General features: G+C 46.7%; 1 protein-coding gene across 3 annotated transcripts in view; it reads right to left on the reverse strand.

The window, feature by feature from the left end:
* Positions 1-16,953, reverse strand: part of LOC110497456 (sorbin and SH3 domain-containing protein 2) — an 86,873-nt gene that overhangs the window by 25,377 nt on the left and 44,543 nt on the right. The window contains exons 5-14 of one of the 3 annotated variants that reach the window (XM_036954377.1): positions 13,709-13,735; positions 13,425-13,546; positions 12,178-12,795; positions 11,364-11,798; positions 10,424-10,553; positions 8,840-9,000; positions 7,648-7,714; positions 5,658-5,711; positions 5,320-5,530; positions 4,926-5,043 (exon numbers count right to left, since the gene is read on the reverse strand). In XM_036954377.1, the coding sequence (XP_036810272.1) occupies positions 4,926-5,043; positions 5,320-5,530; positions 5,658-5,711; positions 7,648-7,714; positions 8,840-9,000; positions 10,424-10,553; positions 11,364-11,798; positions 12,178-12,795; positions 13,425-13,546; positions 13,709-13,735 (1,943 nt within the window). Of the gene's footprint in view, positions 1-4,925; positions 5,044-5,319; positions 5,531-5,657; positions 5,712-7,596; positions 7,715-8,839; positions 9,001-10,423; positions 10,554-11,363; positions 11,799-12,177; positions 12,796-13,424; positions 13,547-13,708; positions 13,736-16,953 lie in introns of all 3 variants that reach the window. The other 2 variants (XM_036954378.1, XM_036954379.1) reach the window with 2 other exon arrangements.

Raw genomic sequence — 16,953 nt, forward strand, 5'->3', positions numbered from 1 at the left:
CGTCTACGAGCTATTTAAAAAGGGATACTTTGGGATTTTGGCAATGAGTCAGACGAACACGTGCGATACCATTTCTATGGTCTCTGCGTCCAGCACGAAGGAAGTTAGAGGTGACTCTGCGAGTCAATGGACACTAGCGTTAGCGCAATGACTGGGGGTCTATGGACACAGTATCTGCTAGCATGCTAGTAGCTACCCACAGACCTCCAGTCTTTGCGCTCACTGGCAGTGATCAGACTTCCATCCAAGAAGTGGACCACAAGATGTTAACAACCGCCTTCTTTATGGAAGGCCATACCCAGACAGAGACGTGATGTGTGTGAACTAGTTTTTCTATCAGCAGCGGAGAGACCCACACCACCACCAGAAACACACACGGTGACGCGACGGAGGCTAGAAACATGGTTTATTGTGGCGTTCTCAGAGAGAAACAGGGAAAGAGACGGCGTGGTTGGGATGCATAAGGGAGCCTATAGCTCACCCTGCATTACAGACTTCCCTGACTCAGTGATATTCCCCCCCACGCCTGCTCCTCTCCCTGTGCTCTACTTGGATTAATTCCCACATTAGTGTGTGTGCCAAATGGCTCTCTATTCCCTACACACTATAGGGCAGTTGGCCCTAGACTTTAAATAACACTGCTATAGGGATTTGGGTGCCCGGCAGGAAGCAATGTAGTTCTGGAGAACCGGTCTAAAGACATTAAATTAAATTGTGTTGTCCCTTTTTAATCTCAATATCAAATCATTTCTGGGTCACAATTAAGTGCCACACTGACTGTTTTCAATTCAAATGTTCAAAAAGAAACAAAAATAGCTTATTTTAGCAAAGAGCAATTTCTCAAGCAAGACATTAGCTAGCTGTCTGGTAGTGGTCTGAGTGGGGAGGGGGAAAACTGAAAACTACCTGTTATTGGCAGAGAGGTTTGAAACTCTTTCTTATTGGTCTATTAACTAATTTACCACCTGGTGATGTCACCAGGCAGGCCAAAACTCCATCCCACTAGAACAGGCATACATTTCAGGCAGCCTTTTCAAACAGCTCTTACACTAAAAGGATATCATCATAATTTCCACAATTTCAGTTTTATTCCAACCTCATAGCGTGGAAATATATATAGAAACACAGGAAAATCATGTGAATGATTGCAGATACTAAACACCATAGAGCAGACAGTCCAGCACGTGGGTGGCCGACCCTCCTCCTGGAGAGCTACCCTCCGGCAAGACGTCGCTCCAAACCGAATCAGGTGGGTTACAACAGGGTTGGAGCAAAACCCTGCATAGCGACAGGATCTCCAGGAGGGTTGGCCAGTCCAATAAAGCTCATACAATACACAACTATCACCGCTATCACAACTTCACCTCTTGCCCTCAATTCCATGTAGCAATTAGCCCCAGCCTGGACAATACAATTTTTTTATTTTTTTTATTTCACCTTTATTTAACCAGGTAGGCTAGTTGAGAACAAGTTCTCATTTACAACTGCGACCTGGCCAAGATAAAGCACAGCAGTGTGAACAGACAACAATACAGTTACACATGGAGTAAACAATTAACACAGTAGAAAAAAAATAGTCTATATACATTGTGTGCAAAAGGCATGAGGAGGTAGGCGAATAATTACAATTTTGCAGATTAACACTGGAGTGAAAAATGATCAGATGGTCATGTACAGGTAGAGATACTGGTGTGCAAAAGAGCAGAAAAGTAAATAAATATAAACAGTATGGGGATGAGGTAGGTAAAATTGGGTGGGCTATTTACCGATAGACTATGTACAGCTGCAGCGATCGGTTAGCTGCTCAGATAGCAGATGTTTGAAGTTGGTGAGGGAGATAAAAGTCTCCAACTTCAGCGATTTTTGCAATTCGTTCCAGTCACAGGCAGCAGAGAACTGGAACGAAAGGCGGCCAAATGAGGTGTTGGCTTTAGGGATGATCAGTGAGATACACCTACTGGAGCGCGTGCTACGGGTGGGTGTTGCCATCGTGACCAGTGAACTGAGATAAGGCGGAGCTTTACCAATGGGTGACAGACAGACGGAGTGTGAAGAAAATTCCAACCCTTTGCGGTCCCTTTCATTTTTGTTAAAGGTCACTGAAATACTTTATGAGGAAACCCTAGAGAAATTATACAAAAACGATATTCAACAACGGGTTGGTCAAAACAAGCATTGTGATTGGCTGAGACGCATTCTAAGGCATACTAAACAAACAGTTCGGCACGGGTAAACCTTTGACGCCAAAAAAGGGCATCTTGCTTTCTGTTCCATCTGAGAAATCCCTGTGCATCCACTGTACCATCAAGCCCAGCCAGCCAATCAATTCACTTGATCTCTACTGTAAAACGCATCTAGACATCATCTCCCCTTGCTTCGAGCCTACACAATTGCTTTATTTGGGCACAACACCTCCACTTTAGTTTGACAGCATCAGGAAGGTGATTGAGTGATACAGAACACTGTCTGTTGAATAAATTAAAATGGGTACAATTTATGAAAATCTAAATATAAGCTTGCTTCTAGGCCTACAGTGCCTTCGGAAAGCATTCAGACCCCTACACTTTTCCCACATTTTGTTACGTTACAGCCTTATTGTAAAAGGAATTAAAATGGTTCGTTTTTTACTAATCAATCTACACACAATACCCCATAATGACAAAGCAATACATTTTTTGGGCAAATTTAAAATAAAAAATAAAAATTGAACTATGACATTTACATAACTATTCAAACTCTTTACTCAGAACTTTGTTGAAGCACCTTTGGCTGCAATTACAGCCTTGAGTCTTCTTGGGTATGACACTAAAACTGCACATACTATACATATACTTTCTTTTATTGTGTTATTGACTGTGTTATGTTTGTTTATTTCATGTGTAACTGTTGTTGTTTGTGTCTCACTGCTTTGCTTTATCTTGGCCAGGTCGCAGTTCTAAATGAGAACTTGTTTTCAACTAGCCTACCTGGTTAAATAAAGGTGAAATTAAAATTTTAAAAACAAGATTGGCACACCTGTATTTGGGGAGTTTCTCCCATTCTTCTCTGCAAATCCTCTCAAGCTCTGTCAGGTTGGTTGGGGAGTGTTACTGCACAGCTATTTTCAGGTCTCTCCAGAAATGTTCGATCGGGTTCAAGTCCGGCCTCTGGCTGGACCACTTAAGGACATTCAGAGACTTGTCCCGAAGTCACTCCTGCATTGTCTTGGCTGTGTGCTTAGGGTCGCTGTCCTGTTGGAAGATGAACCTTCGCCCTTATCTGAGGTCCTGAGCGCTCTGGAGCAGGTTTTCATCAAGGATCTCTGTACTTTGCTCAGTTCATCCTTCCCTTGACCCTGACTAGTCTCCCAGTCCCTGCCAGTGAAAAACATCCCCACAGTATGATGCTGCCACCACCATGCTTCACCGTAGGGATAGTGCCAGGTTTCCTCCAGACGTGACACGTGGCATTCAAAGTGTTCAATCTTGGTTTCATCAGACCAGAGAATGTTGTTTCTCATGGTCTGAGATTCCTTTAGGTGCTTTTTGGCAAACTCCAAGCCGTCTGTCATGTGCCTTTTACCATAAAAGCCTGATTGGTGGAGTGCCCAGAGATGGTTGTTCTTCTGGAAGGTTCTCTCATCTCCACAGAGGAACTCTGTCAGAGTTACCATCGGGTTCTTGGTCACCTGCCTGACCAAGGCCCTTCTCCCCCGATTGCTCAGTTTGGCCGGGTGGCCAGCTCTAGGAATAGTCTTGGCGGTTTCAAACTTCTTCTATTTAAGAATTATGGAGGCCACTGTGTTCTTGGGGACATTCAATGCTGCAGAAATGTTTTGGTACACTTTCCCAGATCTGTGCCTCGACGCAATCCTGTCTCAGAGCTCAACGGACAATTCCTTCAACCTCATGGCTTGGTTTTTGCTCTGACATGCACTGTCAACTGCAGACAAATCATGTCCAATCATTTGAATTTACCCCCAGGTGGACTCCAATCAAGTTGTAGAAACATGTCAAGGATGATCAATCGAAACAGGATGCACCCGAGCTCAATTTCGAGTTTCAAACTTGTTTTCGCTTTGTCATTATGGGTTATTTCGTGTAGATTGATGAAGGGAAAAAATGATTTAAACCATTTAAAAATAAGGCTGTAACAAAATGTGAAAAGGTTCCCTAAGAGAGCATCTATATCATTCATGTTCAAAGGCCACCTTTCTAAAAATACCCCTTTCGAGGATAAATCCCCCCTCGAGCTTAAAAATTAACAAGCATTAACAAGCAGTAAGTTGGACCACTTCAGAACGCGTCATAGAAATGTGTTGATCCCTCTAATGGTTCAGGTACAGTACCTCTAAAGGCTTCTTCCTAGAGCGGAGGTCAGGGGTCTCCGACTCTGTTCCAGTAGACAGAGCCTTTGTGTGTAGAGGGTTTTGTTCCAACCCAGCTCTAAAACACATCGCTGATACATTCTGGTTCTTACTATCTGGAATCGGGTGTATTCATGCTGGGCAGGAACAAAATCCTACACATCCATTGAGTTCTCCAAGACCGAGAGTTGGAGATCACTCACTTACTAGGAACCAAGGATGGTGTAGAGGGTGATTATGGGTAATGGAGTTTTAAATGGCTTGGATAATGACAATGTAGGCCAGGGGTGTCAAACTGAATTCCTGGAGGGCTGAGCGTCAGCGGATTTTCGCTCCTCCCTTGTAGTTGATTGATCAGTTAAGACCGTTGATTAGTTAGGAACTCCCCTCACCTGGTTGTCAGATGAATTCATTTATGTCCGGCAGTCTAATTGGACACCAACTGAATGGGAATGACAAAAAAAAAAACAGCAAAACACACAGCCCTCCAGGAATGGAGTTTGACACACCTCCCCAACCAACCTGATGTAAGCTAATTAAAAAATGTTAAAAAGTGACAGACGTGCTTTTGGGCACTCACCGGCCTCTCCTGCTCCAGAGCGGATGATTTCCCAGGCTCGTACTCAAAGATACTCCGGGGTTCAGCGCGGTACTTTCTAGTGTCCACTTTCCTATCGGGAGGGCCCCACTGATTCCTGCTAATAAATAAATAAAGACATCAGTGTGATCTTGGACCTAGTTTAAGATGATGCCAAAGGCGCACCACTAGCCTAGGTATAGGCTCTAGGGCTAAGGTAACCCCTAAGGTGAGGGGTGTCAAGGGACTAGACCTAGGTAAGGACTAAGCCTGGGTCCAAGGCCCATGTCTAGGCCTACATTGCAGACTATGCCTAAGTCTAAGCCTAACATGGAGACTAGCTAGCCATTGGTCTCGGACCAAGCGAAAGAGAAACCAGACCCGCGGTGTGTCTTACATGGTGTCGGGCGAGTCTCGCTCCCGGTCGCTGTCTCTGGACCTCAGCTGGAGGAGGGAGGGCATGGGCGGGGGTGGCGGAGGCACGGGGGAGGGCTCCCTAAAGGTCCCGGGGCTTCCGCTGCCCGACGGACTCTTGGCCAGGGGCCGGTACGTTTGTGTCCTGGGGGGAGGGTATGCCATGGTGGGGTTGGAGGACTGACCATGTGTGTCTGGGGAGAGAGAGAGAGAAGGGGGTCGTAAACTAAGTATTCTTGCAAGTCGGGTGTTTGAACACAGGACAACGTGACAAACCAGTGGCATACATTTGAATCGTCAAAAAGAGATCGAGAATCTTACCGCTGTCACCGATGACAGTGTATGTGGCGTTGTGCGCGTCGGCATAGTCGTCATCTGTAGAAACACGGAAGGTGAGCAGAACAACACATACTCACACGCACACACACCCTGCCGAGAGTACCCTTTCCCCTGCATCCATTTGTGCGCACATACAGATTCTCTACTTTCGTCACTGCAGAAATATTCTGCCCGCCTCAGAGAAAACCTCAGTGGGCAAACTAAAGCTCCCTGGGTAGCTTATCAGCAAGGTGAATACTGAAGATCAACGTATAAGGACCGAGGAGAACAAAGGGCTGACTATTGAAGTTATCCTTTGAGAACTACAATGAGCTGTGTGTGTGTGTGTGCATTGTTAAGAACAAATATGCCTTGTATTGACTATTTGATTTGGTGACGCCCACACAGCGGAGCAGAGATCGCGGCAGTGCATCTGTAGGTTCGACGAGACACCGCTTCTCCCACTCAATCCCCCTCGCTCTCTCCCCTTCCTCTTTCTATTGCTCTTGTTGTATTCGTCTCGGTCTCTCCCCTTCCACACTCTCGCTCTAATTAGCTCTGGCTCTGTGGAGCTGTAGTGTTCTGGCTCAACAAGGGCACACAGAGAGAAACCCACACACACAAACAAACACAATACATGCATGTCCATCCACACACACACTACATGACCAAAAGTATGTGGGCACCTGCTCGTCGAACATCTCATTCAAAAATTATGGGCATTAATATGCAGCTGCTATAACTGCATCCACTCTTCTGGGAAGGCTTTCCACTAGATGTTGGAACACTGCTGCAAGAGCATTAGCAAAGTCGGGCACCGATGTTGGGCGACTAGGCCTGGCTCGCAGTCTAGTCTGCGTTCCAATTAATCCCAACAATGTTCGATGGAGTAGAGCTCAAGGCCAGTCAACTTCTTCCACACCGATCTCAACAAACCATTTCTGTATGGACCTCGATTTGTGCAGGAGGGCATTGTCATGCTGAAACAGGAAAGGGCCTTGCCACAAAGTTGGAAGTAGAGAACTGTCTAGAATGTCATTATATGCTGTAGCGTTAAGATTTCCCTTCACTGGAACTAAGGGGCCTAGCCCGAACTATGAAGAAACAGCCCCAGACCGTTATTCCTCCTCCACCAAACTTTACAGTTGGCACTATGCATTGGGGCAGGTAGCTTTCTCCTGGCATCTCCCAAACCAAGATTCGGCCGTCGGACTGCCAGATGGTGGAATGTGATTCATCACTCCACAGAACTTTACACCAATCCGGTCGATGCTTGGCATTGCGCATGGTGATCTTAGGCTTGTGTGAGGCTGCTTGGCCATGGAAACCCATTTCATCAAGCTCCCGACGAACAGTTCTTGTGCTGACGTTGCTTCCAAGGGCAGTTTGGAACTCGTTAATGAGTGTTGCAACCGAGGACAGACTGTTTAAACGCGCTTCAGCACTCGGCGGTCCCGTTCTGTGAGCCTGTGTGGCCTACCACTTCGCGGCTGAGACATTGTTGCTCCTAGACGATTCGACTTTACAACAACAGCACTTACAGTTGACCGGGGCAGCTCTAGCAGGGCATAAATTTGACAAACTGACTTGTTGGAAAGGTGGCATCCTATGACGGTGCCATGTTGAAAGTCGCCGAGCTCTTCAGTATGGGGCCATTCTACTGCCAATGTTTGTCTATGGAGATTGCATGGCTATGTGCTCAATTCTATACACCTGTCAGCAACGGGTGCGGCTGAAATAGCCGAATCCACTCATTTGAAGGGTTGTCCCACATACTTTTGTATACATAGTGTACACACATGATGCATGCATTCACACACACACAGCCCAGGTGTTTGACCAATCTTGGTGAACAGCAAAGAAAGACAGACCGTAAAGTAAGCATTTCACGGTATTGTATTAGGCGCATGGGACAAATGAAGTGGGATTTGACCGTACATACTGCAATGGACACACTGTACCGTCTCCTCCGGTCTAGTGCACTTCTGCCCACCTGCTTTGTGAACCATGTGGATCTGCTTGAACATGGTCTTGTACCAGTCCTTCGGCCTATCCACCGTCTGTGGGGAGAGGGAAAACAAATCACAAATCAAATGGAGGCTACGGACACGTCGGCAGGCATATGGGGCGGACAGACGGCTCGATAGACGGACAGGACAAGGAGAAGTCTGTGTCCATAGCCATGTGTCTTTTGCTTGTCCCACACTCGGTCATGTGTCATCGGGTGACGGGGGAAGTTCATCTCATGGCAAGTCCATAACATTGACCACCACCGCGAACGTGACTAGGCAGAAAAGTGTATATTTCTAGTCCAGAGTGTGTGTGTGTGTTTGACCAGACGTACCCGGATGGCCCAAGCTTGGCCACACCTCCACTAATACCATGGTTACCAGCGAGGGGCCAGAAATATTTTCCACACAGCATCTGTCTCTCTCTATCTCTGACTATCTGTTTTGGTCTCTCTCCCTCTCCTCTCCTAGTATCCACAGCCTCTCAATAGAGTGTTGACTAGTGTCTGAAGTACTTTTATACACGGCTGAGATACACACACACACACTGCTCATTGCCCTGTAGTACAATAGTGAGGACTTTGACTAAGTCCCTAATTACAGCTAGCGTACATAGAGAGAGAGAGCGAGAGAGAGAGAGAGAGAGAGAGAAAGGCTGCTCATTGCCCTGTAGTACAATAGCGAGGACTTTGACAAAGTCCCTAATTACAGCTAGCGTACATAGAGAGAGAGAGAGAGCGAGAGAGAGAAAGGGCTCTGAAGAAGAGGTCTAAAGCTGCTGACATCTCAAAAGCATTCCTCCCACTTGGTCCTGCTCACATATCAGACAGGAGACAAGGCTAGTCAGGGCCAGAGGTGCTCCACACAATGGTGAGTCATGCATCCCAAATGGCACCCTATTCCCCATACAGTGCACTACTTTTGGCCAGGCCACATAGGATTCTGGTCAAAAGTGGTGCACTATAAAGGGCATAGGGTGCCGTGTGGGACAGAGCCACCGTCAACAACCACAATATATGAAATATAGGCTTACTGCTCTGAAGCGAAAACCATCCCAACTAAAATTAAAAATAACTTTCTAAGCCTTCTTAAAATGTGTTCTTAAAGTAGGCGTCCAGAGTTTTTTTCCCCACTTGTCTTGTCGTGTGTATGACTGCCTGTGTGTCCACGCCTCACCGTGCGAATGGCGATGGGGATGCCCGTGTCATCCACGGGGCCGATGCCCTCGTAGTGGGGCGCCTTGATGACCGACACCCTCTTCTCCTCCTCTGAAAAGCGGGCGATGGGCACCGTGCTGCTCATGCTGGTGTGGCCCGACATCACCGACTCTGAACCTTCTGTATGGTGTGTGTGTAGTGCAGTGTGTAGAGCAGTGTGTAGTGCAGTGTGTAGAGCAGTGTGTAGTGCAGTGTGTGCAGGGGGAGAGAAGAGGAGGGAAAAAAGGGATGAATAGAGGGATGGAAGAGAGGACAGTGAACTGATGTGAGTGATTTGGATGGGCTGGCCCAGAAAACACAAACACACACACACACACACACACACACACACACACACACACACACACACACACACACACACACACACACACACACACACACCCCCTCTCATCTACAATGTTGGATAATCCCTTCACAGTAGTGGTGAAACAGTTTATTAGAGATATCCACGGAGTATGCCAAACATTAGGAACACCTTCCTAATATTGAGTTACGCGCCTCAATTCGTCGGGTGGAAGGGAATCTACAAGGTGTCGAAAGCGTTCCACAGGGATGCTGGCCCATGTTGACTCCAATGCTTCCCACAGTTGTGTCAAGTTGGCTTGATGTCCTTTGGGTGGTGGGACCATTCTTGATACACACTGGAAACTGTTTAGGGTGGAAAAACCCAACAGCATTGCAGTTCTTGACACACTCAAACCGATGCGCATGGCACCTACTACCACACCCCGTTCAAAGGCACATACATCTTTTGTCTTGCCCATTCAACCCCTGAATGACACATACACAATCCACGTCTCGATTGCCTCAAGGCTTAAAAATCCTTCTTTAACCTGTCTCCTCCCCCTTCATCTATACTGACTGAAGTGAATTTAACAAGTGACATCAATAAGGGACCATAGCTGTCACCTGGCCAGTCTGTGTCATGGAAAGAGAAAGCGGTTCCTAACATTTCGTACACTCAGTGTGTATACGGTACATCATAGTACATGTAGGGATGTGCAACGCCGATGTGAGTTATGCCCCGATAAGCATATTCCCACTGCCAGGTCCACTTTGTCAGCAATTCATTTCCCATTGTGTTCCCCTATCGAGTACTTCCCTTCTGCCTCTAATAGGTGTAAATACATCATATCCTGCAAACAACAATAGTCCCCATTAGATCAACTAACTAGACAAGTGCATTAAAAAGGGCCATTATTTCTGGGCGGTAGAAAGAGTGAGGGGATCAATATCAGAACAAAGTGAAAGTTGAGTATGAGTTGAAATAAATCACCACAGTAGCCTGATGACGTGTAAATTCATAGAAATCTGAATACCGGCTATCAATTGGCATACTCTGTGTGGAGGCGTACATTGTGGTTCAGGATCGTTCTTAGCGTAAGAGTGCTTGGTTATGTCGTGGTTGTCAAGCCATATTCTGTGCTCATTATTTTGTTAAAGGTAGACTCAGTAATATGGCATTGTGGTTAACTGCAGGGCAGCTGCCTGCTTACAAAAAAAAATCAGCCCAGGCTGACACGGTCGGGATCCCCACTCTCACCTGCGTTCCGACTCTGCACGTGAACTCCTCCTGGGCTGAACGAGGCAGGGAGATGGGGGTAGGCCGGGGGTGAGGACGGTCTCTGGGGGTGGGGCGCACCTCCATTCATTGCCACTTGAATAGCTTGGCCCTGGAGGGGGGGGGGACATCAGAACCAGTAGGGTAAAAACAGTGCACTCCCATTTGCAAGAAACAACGTTTATAGTGGTCAAAACGTGATGGGACAGACACCCACATAATGTTATCAGCTGGTTAAGACTCGAAGACTCTTAGTCTCTTAGTCTGTAATAACAATAGGTTTTACCGGTAAGACTAAAATGGTTATACGAGTAGACTGTGATTGTTATGAGAGGAGTGCAACAGACAGTATTGGAAAAGCGTGCTGCATCAGAGAAAACACAACAGGTTAGTTAAAAAAGAAGTAGTGGAGTAGTCGGACGTCAACAAACAACATGGGCTTACTTCAAAAATCAGGTGTTTCATTATTGGTTAGAAATGACACGTAAAAGCCGGTGTCAAATCCTTGTCACATTTAAAGACCCACAATCAAAAACTCCCACAATGGAAAAAAAAAGAGACTTAACAGGCATAGGAAATAAGTTGTTGTACCTAAAAGTTAATGACAGTTGGACAAATCCTCACATTTGTGGTATGTGAGAAACACAAAAAAGACACGCTAAGGTGGGATAACGATGCATCAAGACGTTGTTAGACTAAACCATCAGAAGAGTGCAAAGGGTGATGTTATGACAGTGGGACAGGGGGGATAGGGCATACATGAGCGCCTCACTCAAGACGGGTGAGTGGATTAGTTGGAGGAACTTGTAAACACGATATTGTTTGGGGGTGGAACAGTTTGAGGTTGGGGGGGGGGGGGACTCAAGCTTCCTTGGTGTAGCCAGTAGTTAGCGACGTTGTGGGGGGGGGGGGGGATAGTTACGTTAGTGGCAGCAGCGGAGGTTAGCAGTGGCGCCTCGTCGGGGCCCGTGGTGGACGACATGTGGCTGAGGGTGGGCGAGGGTGAGGGAGACACGCCGGGGGAGTCCAGGCTGCAGATCTGGAGCTCCTCCAGGAGGCCTGCCGTGGAGGACGAATACTGGCTGAGCGCTGACACTGTCACGGGGGAGAGCAAGGGTGACCTGCCCCCCATACCTCCACCAGCACTAACCATGCTAATGCTAACACCGCCGACTACGCCAATTTTGTCCATTCGGTCCCCCCCGCCGCGCTCCAAGGTGGCATATGGGGACGGGACGTACGGAGTGGGCAACAGGGCTTTGAGGCCCGCCAGGTAGTCCAGTGAGTCGGCGCTGTGGCGGTTGTAAGGGGAGCACCGGGCACTGTGGTCGGGGGAGCAGGGGTGAGGAGGCGAGCCCTGGTAGGATGGAAGGGGGTTATGTAGGAGGAAGAAAGGGAGAGAGTTTAATGATGCGGCTGTGCATGGTTGGATGGTCCAAACAGGGCAGGAAGTGACACTGTGTGTGACATAAAATGATGTGCTGTTTTGTCGCACTGCATTATAGTGTGCAGACTGTTGTTACCTTCATTGTGGGGTATGAGGATTAGTGCAATCACGGTGTTTGAAGATATTGGACTCTGAAGAAAACACACTGTGCTCTAAATCTGGCCAACCCCCTGACAAACGCACAATCACAGTTAGTCTGGTTGGTTGATTGTGCCTGACAAACCACTGTGGTGCTGTTGAAGAAGAACTGACAGAGGTTGATTAGGAAACTGAAACTCAGTTATAGTACCAGCACATTCGCTTCGGCCGGTCGAGGTGGAACTGGAGGGGGGCCTTTCACCTTCCTGGCCTCCCCAGGGTCAGAAGCTAGGGTGGGGGCCTTGGAGCCCGGGGGTTTGGGGCTCCGCGGGGCCATCTGGATGGAGAGAGAGGCTGTGTGATGGCTTTGGGAGCCGATGGAGGAGTCTCTATGGGGGGGAAGGTTAGAGGGAGGAGGGGAGGTGGTGAGAGCCTCGGGCTGGGGGATGGGCTGGTGGGAGGGGGGATCAGGGATGGTGACGGGGGTGAGTCTGAGGGAGGACACCTTGCGCTCTGCAGCCTGAAGCTGGGTGGTGGTGGAGGAAGTAGCAGTGGAGGCTTTGACCTTGCTGGTGCCACTCGGGATGGGGTTGGGTTCTGGTTCAGATTGGGGTACAGAAGTGGTGGTTGTGCTCTGGTGGTGGGAGTAAGAAGACCTGCTCTTGACTGTGTAAGACTCTTTGAGGACGGCCTTCTCGTTGGAGAGGGCCAGCATCCCGGGTCCAAGGGTCTTGGCTAGGAGGGAGCTGTAGGAGGGGGGGATAGCGCCTGTGGCGGGGGAGGGGTAGCTCTCTCTCCTAGGGGGCGGGAGGGGGAACTGATTGACAGCCTGTGCAGCCAATTAGAATCAGAGAAGGAAAACAGCAACAAACAACATTGTTTATCAATGGAACGATTAAAATAAAGATATGAGACGGACAAAATCCAGTCCAAAGTAAAATACAAGACCAATACACCCTTGACCGGAACATTTTATGAGGTTGTGGTGCGATTTATTTCCCACTTTAAAGCCAACATCATAAAAATGTGGCCTGAAATCAAACAGAGATCATTTTAGAAGATTGAAGAGATGTGTGGAGCAGACTGCTTCCTGGCTGCGTTTATTATCCCCAAATGACACAGACTCACACTCCTCTGGGGGGAAGAAAGGAATCTTTGATTAGTCTCTTCATCGCCGCTGGAAAACAACATAAACTTATCAACTTGAATCAACAGAACAACTTGACAGGGGAAATTCTCTGGAGGCACTGGTGGTGAAGGAATAACACTGTCGGATTTATTCACATTATAAACTTCCCGATAAAGAACGCTTTAATACTACAGATTCAACACTGATAGCTTTGCCACTCAACTCAATCAGTGTGGTGTGAAAACTCTGGTTAAACGGATTAAACATCTTAAAATGCTGTATAGGAATTCAACAATGCACAGTGTGTGTGTGTGTGTGTGTGTATTCACCTGTGTGGGGGACCTCTTGTCTTGCAGGTTGGGCCTGACACTGCGGAAGCCCTTCGCGGCCAAGGAGGAAGTGATGTCGTCGCCGTTCCTTAGGCCATCGGTGCTGCGTGACCTCCAAGCATCTGGAACACACACACACACAATTACAGGTCACAGTCACACATCTCATAAAACAATTCTACGTGACAACCCATGATGTATCCCTTTTCACTGCTTATAGTGTGAGATAAATTGGATGTGAGCGTCGAGTCAAGATAAGACGGACCACGTTGAACTGCAGTTACCTGAATCTGACGAGTGAGACTCGCTCCCTGCGAGGAGAAAAGAAACGCACACATTAACGTGACTTTTGGTGTGCATGTCTAGACGCAGGGTCCTCGTCAATATGCAGCCAAAGAGACATTGGAATGGTGGGTTCAGTAGTTTGAATACATATGCAAACGAACGAGACAGACTTCTGAAAGAGGGGGAGAATAACATTTAGGGAAGGAAAAAGGGACAATGCAATGACACGTAGAAGGGAACCGGCTAATATGGAGTGCTGTTAGAGTCACGTCTATTCTACACCATCGATTTCTAGCAGAATGTTCCCCAATGTTGTGTTCGACACAATCTATCCTCATCTGAACGTTCCGCAACGCTGTGCCCTTCTGAACGCAGCCCTGACAAAAGCCAATAGAGCCGAGACAAAGCCAGGACATTATGACCCAGTGCACACAAGAGAGATAGAAACCAGGGTCATGTTCTTTCAGCACCAAACGGAAACAAATAAGAGGGAAACGAGGAGGTACAATCTGAACTTTTCCGAATAAAAAAATGCTAGTTTTCCATTGCAAAACATTTTGCCACGCTGTGTGCCCTATTGAACATGACCCTGTGTTACCGTCCGCATATCCCAACTGCTATTAACGCGAGTGTCAAATAGAATGTAGATTTATAAACCTATTAGAGGTAAGAGGACATACAGCAGCTAACCAGCTAGATACAGTGCCTTGCGAAAGTATTCGGAAACCCTTGAACTTTGCGACCTTTTGCCACATTTCAGGCTTCAAACATAAAGATATAAAACTGTATTTTTTTGTGAAGAATCAACAACAAGTGGGACACAATCATTAAGTGGAACGACATTTATTGGATATTTCAAACTTTTTTAACAAATCAAAAACTGAAAAATTGGGCGTGCAAAATTATTCAGCCCCCTTAAGTTAATACTTTGTAGCACCACCTTTTGCTGCGATTACAGCTGTAAGTCGCTTGGGGTATGTCTCTATCAGTTTTGCACATCGAGAGACTGACATTTTTTCCCATTCCTCCTTGCAAAACAGCTCGAGCTCAGTGAGGTTGGATGGAGAGCATTTGTGAACAGCAGTTTTCAGTTCTTTCCACAGATTCTCGATTGGATTCAGGTCTGGACTTTGACTTGGCCATTCTAACACCTGGATATGTTTATTTTTGAACCATTCCATTGTAGATTTTGCTTTACATTGTCTTGTTGGAAGACAAATCTCCGTCCCAGTCTCAGGTATTTTGCAGACTCCATCAGGTTTTCTTCCAGAATGGTCCTGTATTTGGCTCCATCCATCTTCCCATCAATTTTAACCATTTTCCCTGTCCCTGCTGAAGAAAAGCAGGCCCAAACCATGATGCTGCCACCACCATGTTTGACAGTGGGGATGATGTGTTCAGCTGTGTTGCTTTTACGCCAAACATAACGTTTTGCATTGTTGCCAAAAAGTTCCATTTTGGTTTCATCTGACCAGAGCACCTTCTTCCACATGTTTGGCGTGTCTCCCAGGTGGCTTGTGGCAAACTTTAAACAACACTTTTTATGGATATCTTTAAGAAATGGCTTTCTTCTTGCCACTCTTCCATAAAGGCCAGATTTGTGCAATATACGACTGATTGTTGTCCTATGAACAGAGTCTCCCACCTCAGCTGTAGATCTCTGCAGTTCATCCAGAGTGATCACGGGCCTCTTGGCTGCATCTCTGATCAGTCTTCTCCTTGTATGAGCTGAAAGTTTAGAGGGACGGCCAGGTCTTGGTAGATTTGCAGTGGTCTGATACTCCTTCCATTTCAATACTATCGCTTGCACAGTGCTCCTTGGGATGTTTAAAGCTTGGGAAATATTTTTGTATCCAAATCCGGCTTTAAACTTCTTCACAACAGTATCTCGGACCTGCCTGGTGTGTTCCTTGTTCTTCATGATGCTCTCTGCGCTTTTAACGGACCTCTGAGACTATCACAGTGCAGGTGCATTCATACGGAGACTTGATTACACACAGGTGGATTGTATTTATCATCATTAGTCATTTAGGTCAACATTGGATCATTCAGAGATCCTCACTGAACTTCTGGAGAGAGTTTGCTGCACAGAAAGTAAAGGGGCTGAATAATTTTGCACGCCCAATTTTTCAGTTTTTGATTTGTTAAAAAAAGTTTGAAATATCCAATAAATGTCGTTCCACTTCATGATTGTGCCCCACTTGTTGTTGATTCTTCACAAAAAAATACAGTTTTATATCTTTATGTTTGAAGCCTGAAATGTGGCAAAAGGTCGCAAAGTTCAAGGGGGCCGAATACTTTCGCAAGGCACTGTACTTAGTTTTGGGCCCCGTTGAGTGTAACACGGCTAACTAACTAACAAATATTTATAGCTACCAAATAAATCATTGCAATCGCTAAATGTATTTTATCAGAGAACACCACATTGACTATAGATTATAGCCACGCTGCATACGATGGTGTATGATGTGTTTTTATCTTCTAGCACAGTGGACTAAACTAATTACCACACCAGCTGAATCAGTTGTGGTACTGGAATAGATCAAATAAGTGGAACTGGGGGGGTACTCAATGAAAGGTTTAGGAAACACTACTGTAGAAGATGGGAGAGGTTGCTGTTGTTGGGGGGAGCCAACTGAACACAGACATACAGTACCATCAGCCTAACTAATGAATCTATTTCAAACCTCATAGGTTTGACTATGGTTTGCTTCGGGGGGAGCAGCAGAGTGGAACACTGATGACAGAGAAGCCAACACAAAGCCAGAATAGAAAGGAATCTCCCGACTAATCAGAATAAAAACTCTAAAGAGGCTTGGCTAAGTTAGCAGTTTAAGAGGTAGGAGAAAGCTATCAGAAATACATGGAAAGAGGGATGAGACAGTCGGGGTCAGGGAGATGACAGGGAATTCTGGGTACCCGGAGATATTCCGCGTTGACAGGATATGTTGTAATAGCTGATGCCGTCGTGTGCAAAGCCATCGCTGCCTTGCATTTTCGGGGGAGATGTCTTTCACTACGTTACCCATGAGCAACGGGTGGGAGTGGTCTATTACTTTTCACGGCAGGGAAATTAAAATGTGGTTTCCACCCCCCCCCCCATTGAGCGCTAGCTGGGTCCCTAAAATGAACAGCCTGAGGCAGACCGCACTTGAATCTGTCAACTTGTTCTATACAGCAGATTTGAGGTACAAGTTGAGCTTAACCACAGATCTAAAATCAGATTATCGTACCTTTCAACCCT

Source organism: Oncorhynchus mykiss, chromosome 19 (genome assembly GCF_013265735.2).
Source record: "Oncorhynchus mykiss isolate Arlee chromosome 19, USDA_OmykA_1.1, whole genome shotgun sequence".
Lineage (NCBI taxonomy): Eukaryota > Metazoa > Chordata > Actinopteri > Salmoniformes > Salmonidae > Oncorhynchus > Oncorhynchus mykiss.